The sequence below is a fragment of the Antennarius striatus genome, chromosome 14 (genome assembly GCF_040054535.1).
Source record: "Antennarius striatus isolate MH-2024 chromosome 14, ASM4005453v1, whole genome shotgun sequence".
NCBI lineage: Eukaryota > Metazoa > Chordata > Actinopteri > Lophiiformes > Antennariidae > Antennarius > Antennarius striatus.
Window position 1 is genome coordinate 17713623 of NC_090789.1, and position 22123 is coordinate 17735745.

Here is a 22123-nt window from a genome sequence, read left to right on the forward strand (position 1 = left end):
TTGGTTCTGTTTATTCACCCTCTTCTTTTTCTTTCCTCTTTTTTTCTCTCTTCTGAAGTGAGATTTTTTAGGATTTTACAGACACCTGATAACAGAGATTTCTTCAATGTAATCATACTTTTAACCTAAACATTAAAAACTGAACTTGCACAATGAAACAGTCAAATGTTTTGTCACTCTATCTCAAGCTTCTTCAGCTGCTGCTGATTCCTGCCAACATATATCATATATTAACATTCAGCACTTACCAGTTGTTGCCCAATTCTAACAAGGAATGGCAAACGTTTCCATACAATCCACTGACAAATGGCAAATATGACAGCTGATTTTCTTAGCAGATGTGAGACAGGTGCAAACCAGCTGAGCAAAATAAATAAATAAACCAAACAAACAAACAAACAACCATGTCCTGATTTTCCTAACAGCTGGTATCATTCATCATGAGTTCACCAGGGAGCACAGACGTCCGAGTGGTAATTCTGTTTTGCATAACTCAGACGACGGCTGGTGTCAGGACTGCTCTTGATGTATGATTTATTTTTTGAGGATGTAAATAAGTGACGATGTTTCAGCTTTAAAATGAGATGAACCAAAACACCAGTACAGACGGTGGCAGCTGCTGGTCTTTTAAAGAAGGGGAAAGCCCCTGTCGGACTTTATCGTAAAATTTGTCAATTTATTTACACATAAATTGAGTGCAGGAATTGAAGTAGTTGGACCTCCTCTCTTGGACACACTGAAGACTAATTCTTTTAACATTTATTTATTTTAACAGCTTCCCAGCATCACCTCTAAGTGTCGCCAAAGGATCAGCAGCCGTAGAGACGTGAGCACAGCAGCCACAAAGTTGGCGTGAGGCATGGCACATTTCTACAGCAACTTCATTCTTGATACATCTGAATTTTGCAGTATAAAGGAGAGTATGTCATGTTTTTTAGTGCACACACATTTTCAGTACGTGGGAACCCTGGTTTGTAGTGAAAAAGCAAACACAAAGAGCACCTATAAGTGGGAAGATATCCTGAAATCCTGTCACTAAATACCAGGATTGCCTTAAATGCCTTAATTCCTCTTGGAAGAATGGTCCAAAAGTCTTTCTGAGTGGAGCTCTATCTATTTATGGGAATGAGGAATGAAAATTTACACAAGAACCGTTGGTTTTTGTGCAATTTCATTATTAAACTAATCTGACTGGGAAGCACTGATCGATTTCATGTCCTTCCTGATCCAAGACACAGATCATTCAGATGATGGAGATGAAGGCATTTTATTGACAAATACACAAAATGGATCACAAAGCAGAAATATGAGTTGCAGACTAACAATAACTTTCTTGGTAAACATTTCAGTATGGCTTCTTCCATGGCCTTCAGTTACAACGATTAAGACTCATAAATACATAGAAAACTGGGAATAAGTGCAGAAATCCATTCAGTTTTACTATAAGAGTACAAATAAGTATGTAGGTTAGCGTGTAAAAGAATCCGTATGATAAACATGAATAAACAAAGCACATGCTAAAAGAATAAATACAACAAATAATGGATTTATATGTATGTATTGATGTCTATTGTTGAGTATTCTGTAGTGCTGAAATGATTGTTCAACTAAAAGGAATAAAATTCAAGAGAAATTCAGATACATATATTCTGATGATTATTTTGTCCAATAAAAATGACAGAAGCTGGTTTTTAGCTTGAAAATAATACATGGGCTGCTTTTCTCTTCCATTTCTGAAAGGGATTTTCTAAAAAGTTGGTTGGACAAAAGCAATACTCATTGGAATTTTCAAATATTCTTAAATTCAAATATAATCTGCACTGATCGTACTGGAGATCATGTCAGTTTTAAATGTGAGATTAATTCATGCTTTCTTCACTGTGCATAACTTCAATCAGATAAAAGTCCATCTTTGTCAACACTGAGATGATTTCTAATTTATAAACCAGACCTGTCGTCAGTTGAATTCAGAGTTTATGTTATATTAAAGTCAGGATGTAGTTTTTATTCATGGTATTTATAAGTGACATAAAACAACTCATTTTTGATGATTTTTTTCTCTCCTGTTGGCTTAAAATTTCATGTGAACCGTTTTGCTATTGCTGGAACATTTGAATAAACAGTAACTCTGGTTTAATGGAATAACTAAAAGTAATACCGCAGGTTTAACAACTAAGTACCTGGATATGAATACAGATAATTGATTTAGTTTGATTCATCTTTATTTAATTTTTTGAAACGCCTACAGAGACATCCTAACCTAACAGGATTTTAAATGAGACTATACATGTTTGAAAGAAAAAAAAAAAAAGACATATTCTTTCTGTCTCATATGAAAAGCCGAACTGAAATAAAAAAAATAAACCCCTGATTAATTCAGTTACACATTGCATATAAAATCCTTTGGTTTCCTTTAACAATTAATTTTATATCCCAAATGACAGCTAATGAAAACTTAGCTGTCTTTCAGACAATCCTCCACTTGTGCACCTGTTGTGGGTTTTTTGGCATTAATCATCACTATACAGCAAAAAATACATTGGTTTATAAAAAGCAATTCTCATTTTGAGTACAAACTTTTTTTTAGATAATCTCATACCATATTTTCCTTTTTCCAGTCAGAAGGCATTTCCCCTTTAAATTGTCTCTTTGTAAAAGCAGATATGAAAAACAGATACTGTATATACAAACTACACACCTCATAGGCACTGGAACATTTACAAACTGCAGCAAAAATGACGTTAAAAAAAATCATATTTGGTCCACTAAAAAAATGTATTTTTGGGGGGGATGAGTTTGCTACATACTGAATTTACACAACTTAAAAATCACGTGACGTACTCCTCGAATAAATTCTGTGTAAAGGCATTATATATGAAAAACAAGGCACACGTTGGACCCTGGTCATTTGGAAAAAGAAAAAAAAATACATTTGTTCTCCTTGAATGTCTTTTTATTCCTTCCTGCATGCTGTAGTCCGAGCATGAAAAACATAAACGTAAAGTTTTGTCTGGTGTTTCCCTTTTTTTTTTAATGCTTCCTGTGTCCGTTTTAGCGACAGGAAACTATGCGTGGCTGTGGACGGAGATGCTTGACAGGTCGTTCCTGATGATCTCATTGACTGCAAAAGAGAGAAAGAGAGGAAAGGGTCATCAGTATATTGGTATCTGTGTGTGCATGTGTGTGTGTGTGTGTGTGTGTGTGTACTGATACAGAAACATTATCATAATGCTATAATGATATTTTCTGAAAATGTTCACCTACGATTGATAGTCAGCTAATTTTCACTATCTTCGATTTTAGGCCTCCAATCGCCTCCGAGGGAAACATCCGAGTTTTTATCTACTAAACGCTTCACTATGTTCACCGTCTCATCGCTAGCTGTGTCTGGTAACTATTTGGCTCTGGGCAGGGTACAGTGTGTTCATCAGAGATATTACTTTGGTCGGAAAAATGCTGCTGGAAATGAGTGTGATCAGTGGTGAGAGTGAATCCAACCAGGACAAGGACACTGTCTATAACTGGAAATCTATTAGTCCCGTCAGTTTCAGCCACAGTGAGTTTAATTCTCCAGGTTATTTTGTCCGCGTCAACATAATAGAGTCATTCTATATCTGAGCTCCCCTGAGGCTTTTGTCCACAAGAGAGATGAGGCAACCTCCTGTGGTCTCTGAAGGATCCAGGTGCGCTTGTTTATCTGTTTTCATCAGCTGTGTTCTTTGGCACACGGAGGGGAGGGTGATCCAACAGCCACTAACAGACTGATTGAAGCTCAACCAGGAAAGTTTTAAACATATCAGTGCACCGATAACAAAAAAAAAACAAAAAAAAGGACAAATCATCCTTTTTTTTATCCCAGAGGGGGATTAAGAAAGTTCATCTTTCATCAATTTTCACCGTGACCTCATTTATCTCCACTCTAATCAGCTTCTCACTTCATAGCCAGCCTCCAGGTTTCAGGATCAGGCCCCTGGGCTCTCACAAGGATGAGACATGAGAGATGAGCCAGGGGGAAGGGGAACACCACTGGAGCCGGGCCCCCTGGACAAACGGAGCCAGCGGGCGGACAGAGGAATTCCCTTTGATTGACTGGATGCTGGAAAAGCAGCCTGGAAACCAAAAGATTCCCCTTGAACACAATGGAACAGCTAGAAAAAAAAATATTTTCATCAGAGCGGGCGTCGGAGCGGCCGTTCCCTTGGCGACTGAACACTGGCACAGCCGCTTCCTTCTAGAAATACCACTCTCTTCCTATCATGACAAAGATAATGGGGCGTACGTGCTTCCAAACGGTCGTGCGCAAAAACAATCTTCAGGCTGCCATGGTGAAAAAAAACCCCCAACAAAAACAAATGAATATGTCAAAGATTTTAAATAAGGAAAGGTGAAATCAGAAATGTAATTCTGTAGCTGTTCACAATTACAGAGCACCGAGCGAGACACGACAGTTGTGTGTACATGCAGTTAATGTGTTTGGCTTGCTCACTGGCTCCTATTAATAAAGGAACAGGAAGATCTCTTGAGAGGTCTGATAACTACGGTACATCAGCGATCTCATGAGTGTGTGACAGAAACACACGGACACACTGAACCTATTAAACGACTCTGAGAGGACGGGGTGAGGTTCGCAGCACTACGTCTTTGAGAAGAAACTTGGCAGCGTGGAAGACACTTGTCAAAACAGCGGAGAAATTTATACTCAGGTTCTCTAAATCACTTTCTCTTCATTCAGCCGAGGGCCAAAAAAGGATAAACTCATCATCTGAGCCCAAAAGTGTTCTCTTAAAAAGGTCGCTGATGATGTTGGTTTCATTGTGGGGATATGCATTTTTTTGTTGTAATCATTGTGAGGCACAAGACTTTTGGAATTGAAATGCGAAAACACATAAAGACATCAGTACACAACAGTCGTGAAAAAAACATGAACAGTCAGTGTATCCACAATTATTGCGATATATGAGGTTCTTTTCTTAACGTTTCTTTCAGTTTTCATGTATATGTGTAGTTTTTTGTATTTATGTATAGTTTTTATCTTGTTAATTGTCAGGACTCAACAATGGTGCATTCAAGGACACGTGTTGCATTCAATGGCCTCTGTTCACAGATGCATGCTTATGCAAAAATACTGAGCCTCACCTTAAAGTAAATTGCCTCATATATATATATATATATATATATATATATATATATATATATATATATATATATATACCTCACCTTAAATGTAAATTGTAAATATTTTTTTTATTCCTTATTGCTTCTCTTCCACCTTTTAATGCACAGTCAAGTTCCTCGTGCGGTAAGCTTTACTGTACCTGACAATAAACTATTTTCTGATTCTGATTCTGATTCCGCCTCTGATGACTGAATAGAGATGACGGGATAATGATTGTGATAAATAAACATAACTCACTTGTGTTTTTGTTTTTGACCTGCATTTTTGTGTGTGTGTGTGTGTGTGTAAATCATGATGGATAAATAAGTAGATCTACTGTATTTGTTCATTATCTATACCTAACATTGGGATTACAATGGATTGATTGTCTTTTCTTTGTATATGTTAATGCAAATACTTTCTGACATTGCTCATCAGAAGAGAGCCGGCTGCCACCGGCCATGCAAATGTTAGAATGTGACTAATGTTACCAAAAGAAAATAGTTCTACTAGAAGAAATAAACACCCAGACCTCATCTCCACCCTCTGCTGCCATGTGGGTTCATCCCAGCTCTGAACTGACTGACCAGCAGTCCTCTGGTTCATCTGGGTTCTACCTCCTGAATATGTGAAGGTGGAAGGATATGATGTGTGAACGTTAACCTCAGTGGACATTTATAACACGACAACGATAAAACCTCTACACACACACACACACACACACACACACACACACACACACACACACACACACACACACACACACACACACCAAACACACACTCCAAAAACACACTCCAGCTGCAAATTCAGGACATCAAGACCCAGTGAAACCTCTAGAGGATGTCATCACTAGTCCTGAAGCAATTTAAAACTTTCATTTTCTTCATATTTTTACTTATCTACACTCACGTGTTGGAAAAAATAAAGACCAGGCGGTAAAAATGTCTTTTACCCCACTGAGGTCACATTTACTGTTTACACTTATGGTTGCTATGGCCCACTTTTCATTGTGGCGTCACATTTGGTGCTGAGGATCTAATTGAAAAAAAGTCAATGTATTGATCCCTAAATGTGCTCACAACAAAGACCTCGGAATAGGAGCTGCACCAGTGTGACATCCGTGTCACGTTTTCTGCCTGCGTTGAAGGGATAGATGAATGAGGGGGCCAAATAATATTTGAAAGTGAGAAAGCAAGAAAGAAAAAAAAGAATTGAATTGAGAATTGAATTGAGACTTTATGTTCCCACAAATATCTCTGATTAAATTTATTGTAGAATTTGTATGAAGTAATTCATGGGTAAGGAAGGCTGGATTTTTTTTAATGGAATAACACAGGAACTGGTTTCCTGTCGTCTGGAGCTCACTGATACAGGCCAGGAAACCCGTGAGGAACCCCCGTACAATCAGGAGGACAGCACTGTTTACTGTAATAAACATGTTAACAGTCTAAGGGAAATGTTTTGTCATGATCTCATAAATTAAATGATTAGCATTGCTCATTAAATTACTATGTTCACAAGTTGTGGCTGCATATAATCTGAAGAAGAAAGTGAGTTTACTGTTGAAATCAGCGTCAACAAGAGCCTTCACTTAGATATTTGTCACAAATAGCGCCATAAAATACTTTTCCTATGATCATTTGAGGTCTCTAGTCTCTTTTGACATCCAACAAGGCAGCCACACATCATAAAATTAATTGTGAAATGAAAATAGGCTCAGATGAAGCTCGCGTTACCTCACCGCTGACAAAAGTCTTCAGAACACAACTTCTGAATAACGTATGACTTTGGCCACCGCGTCTTCTCTGTGAGCCAGAGGGAAGCGTGCAAACCTCTCCTGTCAGGTAGTTTTACTGCATCGCGGCTGGACTTTATCTCCCTCAGTCTTTAGTGGTGGAGGAGTTCAAACTGTACACCCTATGGCCCTGATTCCAGGCCAGAACAACGCTATTCATTCTTTCCACGAGAAGAAATTTTTGCGACTTCTCATGGGAAATGTCCAGAGCTGAAAATATGAGGTCTTCAACAGGGAAGAGATATCAGCTCTGACTAAAGAGCAACAGGTGAGGATGAGATACACAGTATTAAACCCGACAATTCTGAATTTGTTGAATTTTTGTGCCGCAGCTTACTTAAACTTCAGGAGCTTCAGTGTGACTTTTAATGAGAATATGGTCAACGTCACGTTGCCATAACAACACACCTGACTGAAGTCATACGAAACGCCGCCAAAGACTTTAATGAAGTGAGAAGCCACTTTAAGTTTGGAATGCTTCATTCTGCCAGTGAAAACAAACGATATCCGAGGCGTAGCATTTCAGAAATATCCATTTTGGTGGAACATTATCAAAATCTTCTTTTTTTTTTTCTTCAAAATTTGACTACACCTGGTTTGAAACTATAAATCTATAAATCCTCAAGAGACGTGAAGAACGGTGGCACCAGTGAGAGAATGAGATCTTTAGCTGAAAGCCAGCCAACTAACCCCCCGCCCCCCACCCAGGGTTAAATAGTGTTAATGTATTTACCCAGACTGTTCAGAGGAAGTGGCATGGGAACAGTCTGAGTCGTACAGTCTGCGGCGCACGACGACGTCTCCGTCTCCAGGAAGCTCGCCCAGACCGTTCAAGCAAGGGCCTCCGGTGGCGGTTCAAAGTCCTGCAGCTCAGTCCGCTGATAGCTGCTGGTTAGTGTCTGCGCCCCCGCCCCCCCAGCCACAGGACCAACGCACAGTCAGGAACTGTTTCTTTTTTTGCCCCAAGGAAGATCAGTTATCCAATTTATTTTAAATCACCGCGGTGCAGAGCGGACAGCTCCCCGAACCTCAGCGGCGAGCGCCGAGAGTCAGAGCGGTGAGATCATGCTCCTAAAAGCCCACTCTCTCTCCCCCCCGAGATAAATGAAGGGGGTCACAAAACAGTTTTTATTATATCTGCAGGCTTAAAGCAGGGTTGTCTCATTCAGGCTTTACAGCCGTATATATCTAACAGACCACCGAGTTTCTTTGATACAACCTAAAAAAGACAGAAGACGAAGAGAGAGCTGACAGCGATGGAAAGAAGCGCCGTAAAAACAGACAGAGTTTGTAAAGAGATATGAAAAACGCGGGTCTTTTATCAGCCTCTGTTTAAGTAAAGCAAGACTTGGAAAAAACTTTTTGGCAAAGTCAGCACTCCTACTCCTACAGAGGCCTGTTAGGGACACGAGAGGTAGCATAGTTTCACAATAAGACAAGATAGCATGCTGTCCAACAGAAACACCCTCTACAGAGGTAAACCAGCTCTGATTAGAGGGAAACTTTATGGATTTTAAATTACGGGAAAAAAACCAGGAACGACATAAAATATGTTTGACCTTCATTGAGTACTTGTTAGCTTTTTGGCGAAATACATAGAACTCTGCAGAAAACTATGTAATTCCTTCACTTATATTTTGTACAGGATAAACTGGTGACTGTTTCCACTTGTTTCAGCAAAATGAAAGTGAAACCACTCAACCTAAATGTTGAGCCTTACAGCGGTACCTCTACTTACGAACACCTCTACTTACAAAATTTTCTACTTACGAACCGCCTCAACAGGAAAATATTGCCACTAGTTACGAAAGAAATTTCGACTTACGTAAGGTAAAAATACAGTGTGGGCTGATACTCGCAGCTTCCACAGGTTCCTGAATGCAACATTCTCATAGCTGCTCTGCCATTGGCTATTACCTTGTATCCTGGCATCCCATTGGCTAAGAGGGACCTCTGTGTGTAGCTAGATAGGTGTCTATGCTGCGTTCTTGTCATTCAGCCCTCGACCCATGAGGTGTTCTGATAGTTTTACACAAATATATTTAACTTTTAGAGTATTCACTATGGACCCCAAGAAAGTGACGGAGAAAAGAGGAACAGAAAAGACGAAGAAAAGAGTTTTTTTGTCCGTACAAACAAAACAAGAGATCATAGAAAAGCCTGAAAAAGGGATGCGTTTGGTTGATCTCACCAAAGAATATGGCCGTAATGCATCTACAATCACCACGTTATTAAAACAAAAGGAAGTTTAAGGAGTTTAAGGCGTTGCGTGGGTGGTTGGAGAAGTTCAGAAGGAGGACTGGAATTCACTCTGTTGTTCATGGTGGGGCAAGAGGGCATGAACCAAAGAGGGCAAAAAACAATGAGGACAGCAGTTAAAAGGTAAATGACCATCATTTTTATTCTTTACGCTATTCTTTGTTTTTTACATTATGCACAACTCTCATTTATTGTGTAATAATCTAATTGTAACATGTATTTGTTACATGTTTTGATGCATTTTTATGCTTCATAAAACATTTATGTCTGAATTTTGGGGGGCTTGGAACGGATTAGGGCGTTTGCATGAAATTTCTTCCGGAACCAATTAATTTCGTAAGTAGAGGTACCACTCTATATCAAAATATCTTGTTTCCTTGGAATGTTTGAAGATTTATTTTGTAGGATGAAGCTGATTGTAAAAGTCTTCTGGTCCGACTGATCAATGATCAGATCAGAAATCCACACGTACACACACACACACACACACACACACACACACACACACACACACACACACACACACACACACACACACACACACACACACACACACACACACACACACACACACACGTCTTGGGTCATTTGTTTCCTATTTATTTGTCTGGATTATTAAATTAAGGGAAACATTACAGTATTTTCTGCACTATAAGGCGCACTGGACTATAAGGCGCACCTTTTAAAAACTTTTCATTCATAAGGTGCACTTTCAGTTTTTGTGAATATTAAAGGTTTTTATGTGCACCTTTTAGTGCAGAAAATACTGCATTTTGTGAAATGAGCACTGGAACTCACCATCATCCAGGTACATCTGGTCCAGCTCCTGTGGTTCTTGTTTGATGCTGACAGCGAGCATTGGGGGGCTGCCGTCTACCTGAAGGGTGACCCGCCCCCTCTCAGACCCCTTGGGCTGCTGCTGCTGGGCCCCCGGGCTGGCTCTATCACCGACCGGCGGCGCTGGTGTGACGCAGTGGATGGGAGAGAAAGGGCCGTCGGTGGGGGTGGACGGCTGCGAGGTCGGCGTGGAGGAGGAGGAGCCGTTGGGCGGGTTGAGGGTTGGAGGCTGGTAGTGGACGGGCGTTTCCTGGATGATGGAGACATGGGGGTTCGGGGAGAGTTGGGCCCCCGCGCTGGCGGGGAGGCACTTGGTGAACGGGGCCAAGTCGTGCAGTTTGGGGCTGGTGCTCGGAGAGGAGGAGGACTTGGCTGCCAATCTTTGCTGGCTGATGGAGTAAGCCCCGCCTACCATGCACGGCCTGAGATCGGAGGTCATCATGGGGGTCATGACCTGCGGGGGGAAATATGGCTTTGGTTGCATGGGCAGAACAGATGCATGCTGGGTGCACCCCAGCGGAGCGTCGTAGTCGTCCCGAGGCTCCATCTTTATGGTTGGAACTGAAAGAAGGCAAAAAGGCTCAATGAATATATATTTCGTGTGTGTGTGTGTGTGTGTGTGTGTGTGTGTGTGTGTGTGTGTGTGTGTGTGTGTGTGTGTGTGTGTGTGTGTGTGTGTGTGTGTGTGGTTTGTGGCTAGGATACCCGCTGCCAAACAAACACTCTCATCAATGAGACTCTGTGTCTGAGCCGGAGCTCTCTCCCACCCCGACGAAAATATTCACAAAAGTCAAAAAAAAAAAAAAAGGAGGAAAAAAGGGATGAGTCATCAACACCAGAAACATCCAGCTGCTTCGACAATTTTCTTTGGATCCTGTTTTTGGTGCTAATACTCACTTAATATGTGCTTTTGACCCGCGCCGCCGCTTCATACTCAGCAGGGTTCGGTTATTTAAAATGAATTACAGTCACTTACTGAGACAAAGAGAAGAGGTTTGAATGTGAGAGCAGAAACAGACAACATGGCGACTTCAGGACCAAAGCTGAGATCAAATGGGGCCGGATTTGTGTCTCCGTCAGCAGCATCGCAGCAGCATGATGCTGAGTTCTAAAATGTGGGCTCACATTCTGCAACTGCAAACACATTATCCATCTTGAATAACTTGTGCTTCGACATCCCGGTTCTGAACCCAAACGTCTTCCTTGTGACATTAAACAAGATCTATTCTTCTTCTTCTTCTTTTCTAAAGCAGTTTTACATCATAACACAAAGTATGTGCTTATAATACTTATAATACTTTGTCCTCTACCCATCCTTTAGTGATTTATGTTATCATTTTTTAATATGAAAATAATAATTGATATTTGATAGATGATATTTTTCATCTTTACAGGCCTAAATATGAGAGACTGAACAAAGAGGTCATCGACTGAAGCATCCGCTCTCAACATGTGTAAAAGAGGAACTTCATCAAAGTCTATTTTTGTCTTGTTGACAGGAAGTGTGTGTGTGTGTGTGTGTGTGTGTGTGTGTGTGTGTGTGTGTGTGTGTGTGTGTGTGTGTGTGTGTGTGTGTTGGAGGAAAGACTTAAAAATGGGTGAATGTGTGTGTGTGTGTGTCCTGAAAATCAGCATTTTGTGCGACACATTCAAAAATATCCTTGTTTTAACCTCAACCCTAACACCTGCTGCTGCAGAAATAGACAAATAAAAATAAATAAATAAAAAGAATCATATTATTTTTCAACTTTGCCAATTTAATAGATTTTTTTTTTTTAAATTATTATTATTTATTGCTTTCCCTTGTTCTCTCGGGGAGTGTTGGCTCATATTGTCCACATGACAGATCCCCCCCCAGTAGGAGACGCTGACCAGACTAGCTGTCACCTGGTGTCTCCCCCCCCTCCCTTACACTCTCTGTATTCTGGACAATGCTCCACTTTCACAGCGGGGCGCTCCGTCACCCACGCACAGGGCCGGGTTGTTCATTTGAATCCCAGCTTTGAACTACCCACTGGATTTTCTCTCCAAGCCCGCAGCGTAATTAGCAGCGGTTTTTTAGATTTCAGTTGGTGGGTCACTGTTTATATTTAGCTTGGCAATAGCTTCTCTATTTAAATAACACACTTTTCCCAGGCCCCCTTTCTCCACCCATGTGTATCCAGTCAGTGCAGCATTCATGTAGATACAGGTACGGAGAAGAAAAGATTTTATAGATGGGTGGAATAATAGTGTTTCTTTGTTCCTCCCTAGAAAACCACTGGACTGAAAAAAGAAAACAAAATATTTTTTTCTCCTGTTTTGGTAAGATTTGAGTTTAAAAAAATGTTTGTAGTTAGTCTGGTCTGGTGAAAATGATGAAGAAGAGGGCGGTGAAGAGCCGTGGCGGTGACAGGACAGACAAAATATGTGTGGATGCGCCGAAGGCTCAGCGGTAATGAGCAGGAATCAAAGTCTTTGAAGAACTCGTAAAAAATAAAAAGTGCCTTCGTTAAGTGAAATAATAAAAGGGTGACAGCATGAAAACTATCCAAAACAATTGTTTTTTTCCCCCTTTTTTTACAAAACTAAAAATAAAAGAAAAATATCTTCATGGGAAGACATTGAGTCTGTTGACTTAAATTAGAACATCTGATTAAATTGTAACTAGTTTATACCCTATTCTATAAATCATCCAGGATGGAACAATCCAGTATGACGTCTTTGTTTTCAACTGGTGTCATTTCATCAACCAGTTCATTGGGACAGGATCTGTCCTTGGTCTATCTTAGGTTCCTTGGTCACATGCTTCATTATTATTATTATTAATAATAATAATACTAATAACAATACTAATAATAATTATTATTATTATTATTATTACTATTATTAGTATTATTATTATTAATAATAATAATACTACTAATAACAATACTAATTATTATTATTATTAATAATAATAATAATAATAATAATAATAATAATTAATAATAATAGCACACAAAATTACACTGGTTGAATTTGCATTTCTTATTGATTAGTAAGTGATCAATCCATTTGTGTTGCTGTTGTGTGTTGCTATGGTGATGATGTAATGGCCACCAGGATGCTGGCTGCTATTGTAGCATTCAGGGTAAGCTATTCCAAAAAGACCACATTTCATAGGATTCTCTTTTGTTCAAAATTAAGCACTGTATGCTTTTTTAACTTTATGAACTGATCAGGTCTGACATATTTTAGCTTTTTTATAACAGTTTTGTGTAGCATTTATTTAGTGTTCTGACTGGTTTGCAGTCCAGTTCCAACCAGCCTCTTTTGAAAACTGTTTGTACATAACAGTATTAACAAAAACTGGCCAAAACTCCATCTTTTTTCTTTAACAGACAGATTTCTTCAAACACAAATCAATCCTCAGAGCGTTAGCGGGATGACTTACCGCTGGCGGGGACGTAGGTGAAGCGCTGGTACTGGCTTCTTTTCCTCTTGCCGTTGCAGACGTAGAAGTTGACGTGGACTGGAGTGGAGAGTCTTTGGTTCCGATAGGGGGGGATCTCAACCAGGAGCGAATTCTGCAAACACAAAAAGGATTTCATTGAAATCACATCATTCATCTATGATCAATTCCACCAGCGACCTTTCTGTGCAGAATTTGCATGTTCTCTGGCTTCTTCACACTTCTAAAAACATACAATTCAGGTGAATTGGTAACTTGAACTTGATTGTGATTAAGAATGTGTGTTTTTGTTTCGATGTGTGTTTGCGTTTGACCCTGTGCACTGACAAACCTACTGTATCTGCATGCATCCTAAATTTATTTGCACAATGACATGAAGCTGAAGGAATGCTGAGACACCTTCACATACAATACCACCCTGAAAAGAATATGAGTCAAAAACAAACTGCAACACTTTCAGAGCACCAAAGTGTGCTCTATTCATCACTTTTATTCTCTCATGGATGAATGAAGTCACATGTCTGGGACACACGCTTGTGTTGGCCATAATCTAAACATTACACACGCGTTTACCCTTGAGACGTGTGTGCGGCTCAAGACGGAGAAACATTACTTCTTCATGCTTTTGAATCCGCGGCTTTAAATCGTGAGTGTTTTCCTGGGCGTAGGATAAAATCTGAAAAATCTGGTTGTAATCCTGAGGAAGGCAGCCTCAGAAGGACCGTGAAGGTTATATAGAGTTGTAATTATTTGCACAGTCAATAACTCAAAACGGGAATTCATGAAGTCAGGATTCTCCAGATAATTTACTTCTCCAGAGGAGTTACTTGTCGTGTTGATAGGAGAGAACGATATCGGTGTTTGTGATTGTTTGTGTGGTTATGAACACACACACACATATATATGAGTGTTCTATATAATAGATAGATATAGATACAGATTGATAAAGAAAGACACAAAGGGCTGTTTAGCAGCTGGGGAGGAAGTCATCTCAAACTGTTTTTGGAGGCCGGCTGGCCCCGACGCGTACAGGAGCAAGCAGACACACGTTATATTAAATCACAGCAGTCGTAAAGTCAAGTGAAGCCAGATGAGGCTTCTCGCCGTCTCTTATTCATCACCATCCGTCTGTCCTTCAGAGAATTAGCTGATAGGAACTCTGGAAACAGTTTTCACTTGTTCTGCTGTTGCCAATTTACACATACTGATAAGAAACAGGCTTAATTTTGAATCCAAAAACATGCACAACACGCACAAGTGACATCATTCACATAAGTTTTGAAAGTTTTACTGGCACATGTGTTGTGAAGTCGCTTCAAACCCGCTGAGGATCAAATCAGTCCTGGGTTTACGTAAAAAAGATGAAAACCGGTGCTGTTATTTTTACCTGACAAGCGTTATTTCTCTCGTGTGGAGGGAGGAGGAAAAAAAGTGACAAAATGAAAATGAAGAAGAGTTTTCTGGACTCCTCAAGTTAGTCTTTCCAGACCATTTGTCTACGTTTATATAAGAAATCTCATATAATTGTCAGTAATTCTTGACTACTTCATTCCTCTTCTCCTTCATGCGTTTCTCTCCTGGGGAGGTCAGTCTGTGCAGGTGACGGAGGCAGAGAGGTATTCTGGAGTTTGTGCTTTGTTCTGCGTCGGGGTGGAACGGCAGAGGTTAAAGATGTTCAAGGCAACGTCTGTGTTTAAAATGGGACGAGTCCAGCAGACTGGGCTGGGGGAGGAGGGACACCACTGTCTATTCAAGCAGACAGATGTGTCCCAGCAGATGCAGTAGGTGTGTGTGTGTGTGTGTGTGTGTGTGTGTGTGTGTGTGTGTGTGTGTGTGTGTGTGTGTGTGTGTGTGTGTGTGCTGTGCAATAGGAAGACAGTGGGAGCAGGTGCTGTGCCTCACATGGACCCCCTTTAATCCCCCCCATCCATCTCGACCTACGATCTCACACACTGCCAAGAACAAACTCACACCGACCGAGGCTGAACTTTACAGACATTTCACTGCTGTCTCCCCTCATTCATTCATTCATTCATTCATTCATTCATTCATTCATTCATTCATCATTCATTCATTATTCATTCATTTAATCATTCATTCATCATTCATTCATTCATTCATTCAATCAATCATTCATTCATCAATCATTCATTCAATCATTTAGTCATCATTCATTCAATTGATCATTTGTTCATCATTCATTCATCATTCATTCATTCATTTAATCATTCATTCATCATTCATTCATTCATCATTCATTCATCATTCATTCATCATTCATTCAATCATTCATTCATCATTCATTCATTCAATCATTTATTCATCATTCATTCAGTCATTCATTCATCCATCCATCCATTCATCCATTCATTTATCTTCTCAAAGACGAGTCAATTACGATCAAATGTCCGACGTCTTAACATTTTTAGTACGGCAGCTGGAGAGCGAAACAAAGAAACCTGGAGTGAAAGAGGTGAGACAAACAGCAAAGGATCATGGGTACTGTCCACATGACCTGGATGTTTCACAGTTGTGTTTGAGTTCATCTTTTATGCCTGTAGTATAAAAAGAAAATAACTTAAATCCATTCCAAAAGAATGCAATAAGAGTTCTGGAGTGAGGATAAAAGAATATAAAGGATGAAAGGTAAAAATTATAAGTTTAGAATTTACAACAAAACATATTTTATCTTTTATTTCTAATGAAATCTAGCCATGCAGGTGGTTTCTCCTGGACACGGCGTGCATGTTTTTTAGAAATCCATTCTGATGTAAGATAATTGGAATTTTGTTTGTGAGGCTACCAACAAAAAAGATTTATACTTACTGGGTAGAAATAAAAAAATTCATAGATGGACATATCAGTGGAAATACACAAATTGTATTTAAAGTAATGTAATGTAAAGGGTAAATAGATATTTTATTCATTACTCTCAGCAGATTTGGTTTAGACTTTTCGAGTAATGGTTGAAAATGATTTTTCCACATCAAATGAGAGAGAACAGCTGTTTTAATCCCAAACTCAAACCGGATTGGTCGGAACAACAGCGTCACATGTATCACTTACAGTCTTGGAGGCGTCTCTATCAACCTTGGCCTCGGACTCCCAGAGGTGGTGACCATCTAAGTGGGAAGGGGAAAAAAAGGAAAACTCCTTTAAATGACAAATTAGAAAATAATCCACTTATTTAGGCCTCAACACAAATAAAGAAATGGAAGGAGTGAAATTCTAAGTGTGATTAAGAACAGCCACGGAGAGGTGAGAATAAGACACATCATGCAGTCTGACCTGCCTCTAATGAGCTCATATCCTCAGTCTGAGAAAACCCTGAGACAGAGGAGGACGGTGAAATCTGATGCAATCCTCAAAAACCTCAGGTCATACCAGAGACATGAGCGACATCTTTGGTGGATGAGAGAAGCTTTAACTCTATAGCGCAGCGAAGGAATCCCAACACGCCGAAGCAGCTGGTCGGCTCATTAATACAAAACAACTGGAAACTTCTAACTCCTTGTGTTCTCATAGGGATCCTTCTGTTATTCCTATACAACGATTGTTAAAAGTATCTGTATTTTTTATTTATTTATTTTTTCTGGGCATGTGTTTTTTTTCTCCACAATAAAGAGGGGCTTTCTCATTAAGCAATAAAAGGAATGCATCATGTGAGCTGCTGGAAAACACAAGCCTGCAAGAAAGTGAGTGTGATTTTGCCAAATGAGATGGGAGTAAAACTTTATTTTACCAACTTATGAGACACCGAATGAAAACATCTGCTATTTTTTTTTAGACTTCTGTCTCATTAACAAGCCCCTGAAATGATATTTAATGACCATGAGAATGACTTGACGTGGAAAAGACAAAGGTCAGCTGTGGTAAATCTTTCGGACTGAGCGCCGCGTTGCCCAACAGGCTGTCAGCAGCTTGATAAACGGAGCGCTCGACTGGAGCAGGCGGTGCTGTGTGGATGGATTGGGTAGCAGTTGGAGTTGTGAGGTGGCAAAGATGGAGGCGGTGCTCAGACAGCTCCTATTACGTCTGAGAAGACACCAAAAACCGCTTGACCGCGCCGGTGATCTCACTCTCCCTTTCCTTTCTCTCCTCGTCCGTCGGCAGGATCGAACCATTGGCTGCTGGTCTCCAGGGAGACGTTAACTCTGTGATGCTTCACCCAAAAAGAAATCTGCTCCCAGAGCCAGAAGAGACTGTCAATATGCCAGCAAACCAATAATAACGCTTCTTTCTGGAGAACATTTAATTTGGTGACTTTTATCCTAACACCTGTTGATAATTAAATGGAATTTATGATTTATGGTCTCATCATCCATATTGTTTGGCAGCATTTTCTGCACATCAAATAGATAAATCTGGAGTAAAAAACCATGTTGTCCCTCCCCAGTCGTCATTGAAATGTGTTTCACATTATTTATACACAGTTTATTATCTACAGTAATTCTTCCCATGCCTGAAGAACTTCTGTGCTGCCAGTTTGTGCAGACGTGATGAAAAGATATTTCTATTTTTTGTAATTTATTTTTAAAATCTGGATTTTTTTCTAGTTTTCTTTTAAAAAAACCAAAAACCTTTCAGATAGAATGATTGATTTTACTAAGTAGTGGTTGAAAGGGAACCTGGTAAATTCAGTGCTACTGAAGAAACAATCTTTTTCTTATTTATGGACTAACACTGAAGAAAGACAAAAGGGTTTCAGCTGAGAATCTTAAATGGACTTTGGAAGCCTTGATTCCATGCGATAGATAGGCCCGATTATGCAACGTCAAAAAAAAAAATCCCAGAAGAAAATTAAAAAGTGGAAATTTCTGATTAAACAAACATAAAACTGAGTGAAAATAAAAGTATGGCATTTTCTGGGCAAAGCAGCAAGAAAAATGACGGCTGCCCAGCGAGGTGCAAAAATCTGGCAAAGCATAAAAACAACCTTTTCAGTGTGTACCATCTAGAAGGTTTATGATTTATATTCTGACATCTGAGAAAAGAAAAAAAAAATTTTCAAAAGCAAAAAAAAAATGGAACTTCGGCTCGGCCAATGGGAGGATTTCTTTCTCAGTGAAAGAAGCTCTTGTCTAAAAAATGTTTGTTTGACTGAAACATCAATCTGTCCATCTCTTGTCCTTTTTCCACCTCTCTGTTCTCCTCTCTTCACTCTCCAGAAGGGAAGCCTTTGCAGTCGCTGTTGATCCACAGGAGGTTAACATGTTTTTCAGATCTCACCCCCCCATCCCCCCCGTATGCTTTCTCTTGTCTCTTGACTCTCACTCATAACATTTTTCACATCAGTGCAAAAATAGAAGAAGTCAATTTAGCACTTTGTTGTCTGTGTCCAGCAACTTATTGCCAGGAAACTTCTTAGGATGAAAAAAAAAAAAAAAAAAGCTTGCAAAGTTAAATGCGTGGGATGCCTTCATTTGAAAAGAGTGAACTGCATAATTGATAACCACAGAATGTAATTGATAACCACAGAATGTAATTGATAACCGCAGAATGTTCCAGAGTTCTACTGCAACATCTGCACAACGCCTGCACTGATCCAATGAAAAAACCTGAGCAGCCGCTTCTCTCCAGATCCCACCCCCCCCCCTCCTACCAAATTACAACAGGCACAATATGGTTTCTAACTCTCTGGCCCACTGTGCTGGCTGATGTCCAATATTATCTAAGTGAAACAACTCTCTCCCAAACCACCCCAACCATATAAACCCAGTACCCTCTCCAAGTCTCACAACGTCCAGAGCTCTGCTCGCCTTGGCTGCAGCCCAGCCTCGCAGAAGGTCTTACGATTCACAATTCGTTACTGATGGTTTACACAAATCATTACATTCTCTGAACAGACATAACACAGATCAGTCAATGGCACAGTGGTGGAGCGCTGTACAGAGTCCTGGCATGCGAGGGGAACTCACAATATACAATACAGTTATTTGTCATGTTGGGTTTCTAAAGGGGAATCAAGCAGCTCCTTGTGCTCCTTAATTTGGAGCTGGGTGGAGTGAAACGTCGGTGCCCAGAGTGAAACAGCAGGGTGGCATCTGCCCAAGTCCTCATAGCGTACAGTAAATACAAACACATGCTCTACCCGGGTCCATGTGGCACGCTGAAAGACTTCCCTTGTCCTCCGACTGATTACTGAGACTTCTTCCTTCCTGCTGCCCTGCAAACACGTGAAATTTGGAAGTTGAACGCAGGTCACTGTAGTCAGGGGTGGGGCGGCGGCCTTAGCTGATAAATTGGGAGTGGCGGAGTATTCATCATCGACATGGCGCCTGTCATCTGGATGAGATATGGTTTGCCGTACAGGCCTGTGATTTTTAAGAATCATACGCTGTAATTTCTGAAAACATAATCCCTACTGTTTATGCGGCTGTAATGGGCTTGTTTATGAACACATTTATTGTTCTCTGAAGCGTCAAAGGCAGCCAAACCGCTTAACGGCCTCAAGTGGAAGTCATTGTTCGATGAAGGGGCCGTTGACCAAGCCCCCTCCCTCAAAAACCAAACCACAGCTAACGCCGCTACGTCGTGATTCATGCTGAAATCATTCCTTATGCTGCTACATTATCGTCTGGTTATCTGTAATTTTCTGCAGGTAACTCCAGACACCATCTGGCAGATAATCCTCACGATTCACTTTTCAGGTCCTCTTACATGAGCTGCTCTGGATGAGAATAATTGAACACATCATGCGTGTAAAGCTCGTCCAGATAAGAACGCTTGTTGGCTGGTGGAGGAGAGGGTTGAACGACGCGCAGCGACTTCAGGAGAGTGTTGTGGATCAGAAACATGGTCGTTCTGACTGAAACTGAATGCAGCAAAACCAGGAAACTGTCCAGTGTAACAGGCCAGATGTGAAAGTGCGCTTTTCACTAAAGGACTCTCGCACTGTGAAAGTTTTCTTCATGGTCTTGCTATCAAATTCAACTAACATCAACCACGTTGAAAGTAACCAAATGAGGAAGAGGTCGGTCACAAAACATGGCCACAGAGAAAATCAGTACACAATGGACTGTATAATGTTGGAAAATGTAGTATAACGGTTATTATACAGTGTTGGCACAGCCCTTCTACAAACAGCTACTCATCCATTGTACTGAAATGATCTGCGATTCACCAAGAGGATGTTCACGAAGGAGCCTTCAGGAGATGGGAGTGAAAGGACTGAGAGAATTATCTTCAGCCACAGCGGGATGAAATTTAAATGAAAACATTTTCTTTTTCTTACAAGGTGACTGTCTACGAACCTAACCCTAACCCTAATCTTAATCCTAATCCTAACACTAATCCTAATCCTAATCCTTACCCTAACCATATCTCTAACCCTAATCCTAAACCTAACCTTAACTCTAACCCTAACCCTAGCCCTAATTCTAATCCTATTCCTAACCCTAACCCTAATCCTAACCTTAACCCTGATCCCAACTCTAAATCTACTCTATAGACTATCTCTACACTAATATTTCCTGCATCTAGAAGGTGTGTATTAGTAATAAAACAACTAAAAACTGCAGGCTTCCTTCATAATTATATCATTGTACGTGACCAAACTAGATCCCAAATGAAAACTTCATAAAAGATTCCAAAACTAGCGGGAAACTGTGGAAATTCCACGATAAAACAATAATATCAGACTTCAGTGGTACCTCACCCCATGTACACAACAACCATTGGGCTGAAAAGAGTATTTTAGAGATAATTGTTCCATTGTTGTTTTCCACACAGATCAGCAACATTTGAAAACACTGCAGTATGCATGCCAGAGCAGTAGGTGGCGGCGCCACCTTTTCAAATCAACTCCACAGAGTAAGATTATAGCATAGCAACGATTTAAAAAATTCAGCAAAGTCCGCAACATAACCGTCTGGCATCGCGTTTTGTTGTGCGCTGTCCAGAGAGTTGTTTGTTTGAGCAAATTGTACTGGCTGTGTCATTGTCGTTTTTAGAAGAGTTGTGTGTTTTGCTTATTTATAATGGCAAGTTTCTGAAATGATTCCATTCTGGAACTGGTTTTCAAAAGTTTGTGTTTTCATTCCCCAAAAACATGGAAAAGAACTCCAACAGTCACTTAGATGGTTCTCTAGTCTTGTGGTCTCACCGCTATTCACTTCCTGACCAGCAAGAGTTTTTAGGTTTACTCTTTACACAGCACTCTGCCTTTAATGAGAACACTAAAGCACACACACACTCACTCACACACACACACAAAGAAAACACAGGTGAATGGCGGTCGGAGGAACTTAATTTCCCAAATGGAGCAACTGTGATTTATCAGAGATGGCATCTTCAGGGCATGCCGAGGAAAACGACAGCAAGGTGAGTTGGAGTTTAGATTCCAGGCCGTACAGTAATCGGCTTTGACTGATTGGCTGTCGTCAGGAGAAACAAAGTGAAGCGATGCTATCTTGATGGCTTCAGCAGAGGCATGGAGACAGGAGGGGCAGGAAGGCGTGATGGAGCCGTTACTGTTTTCAGATGTTGACTGAGGAACAGGTGACAGAGGACAGCTCCATGGGGGGGAAACCAGGGATTTCCTACTGCGTGAGTCACGGGCAGCGACTACCACACGCTCAGAGAGACAAATGTGAAACTGAATGCTTAAACACATGTATGTATGTGTTGTTTTCCCAAAGAA

The 22123-nt window shown here is 40.4% G+C and overlaps 1 protein-coding gene across 2 annotated transcripts in view; it reads right to left on the reverse strand.

Moving 5' to 3' along the window:
• Positions 1 to 2966: 2966 nt before the first annotated feature.
• nfatc1 (nuclear factor of activated T cells 1) overlaps positions 2967 to 22123 on the reverse strand; it is a 36111-nt gene continuing 16954 nt past the window's right edge. The window contains exons 7-11 of one of the 2 annotated variants that reach the window (XM_068333886.1): positions 16549 to 16604; positions 13465 to 13597; positions 10011 to 10610; positions 5688 to 5775; positions 2967 to 3121 (exon numbers count right to left, since the gene is read on the reverse strand). In XM_068333886.1, coding sequence (XP_068189987.1) covers positions 3115 to 3121; positions 5688 to 5775; positions 10011 to 10610; positions 13465 to 13597; positions 16549 to 16604 — 884 coding nt within the window. In that variant the 3' untranslated portion in view covers positions 2967 to 3114. The remainder of the gene's footprint in view (positions 3122 to 5687; positions 5776 to 10010; positions 10611 to 13464; positions 13598 to 16548; positions 16605 to 22123) is intronic. The other variant, XM_068333887.1, reaches the window with a different exon arrangement.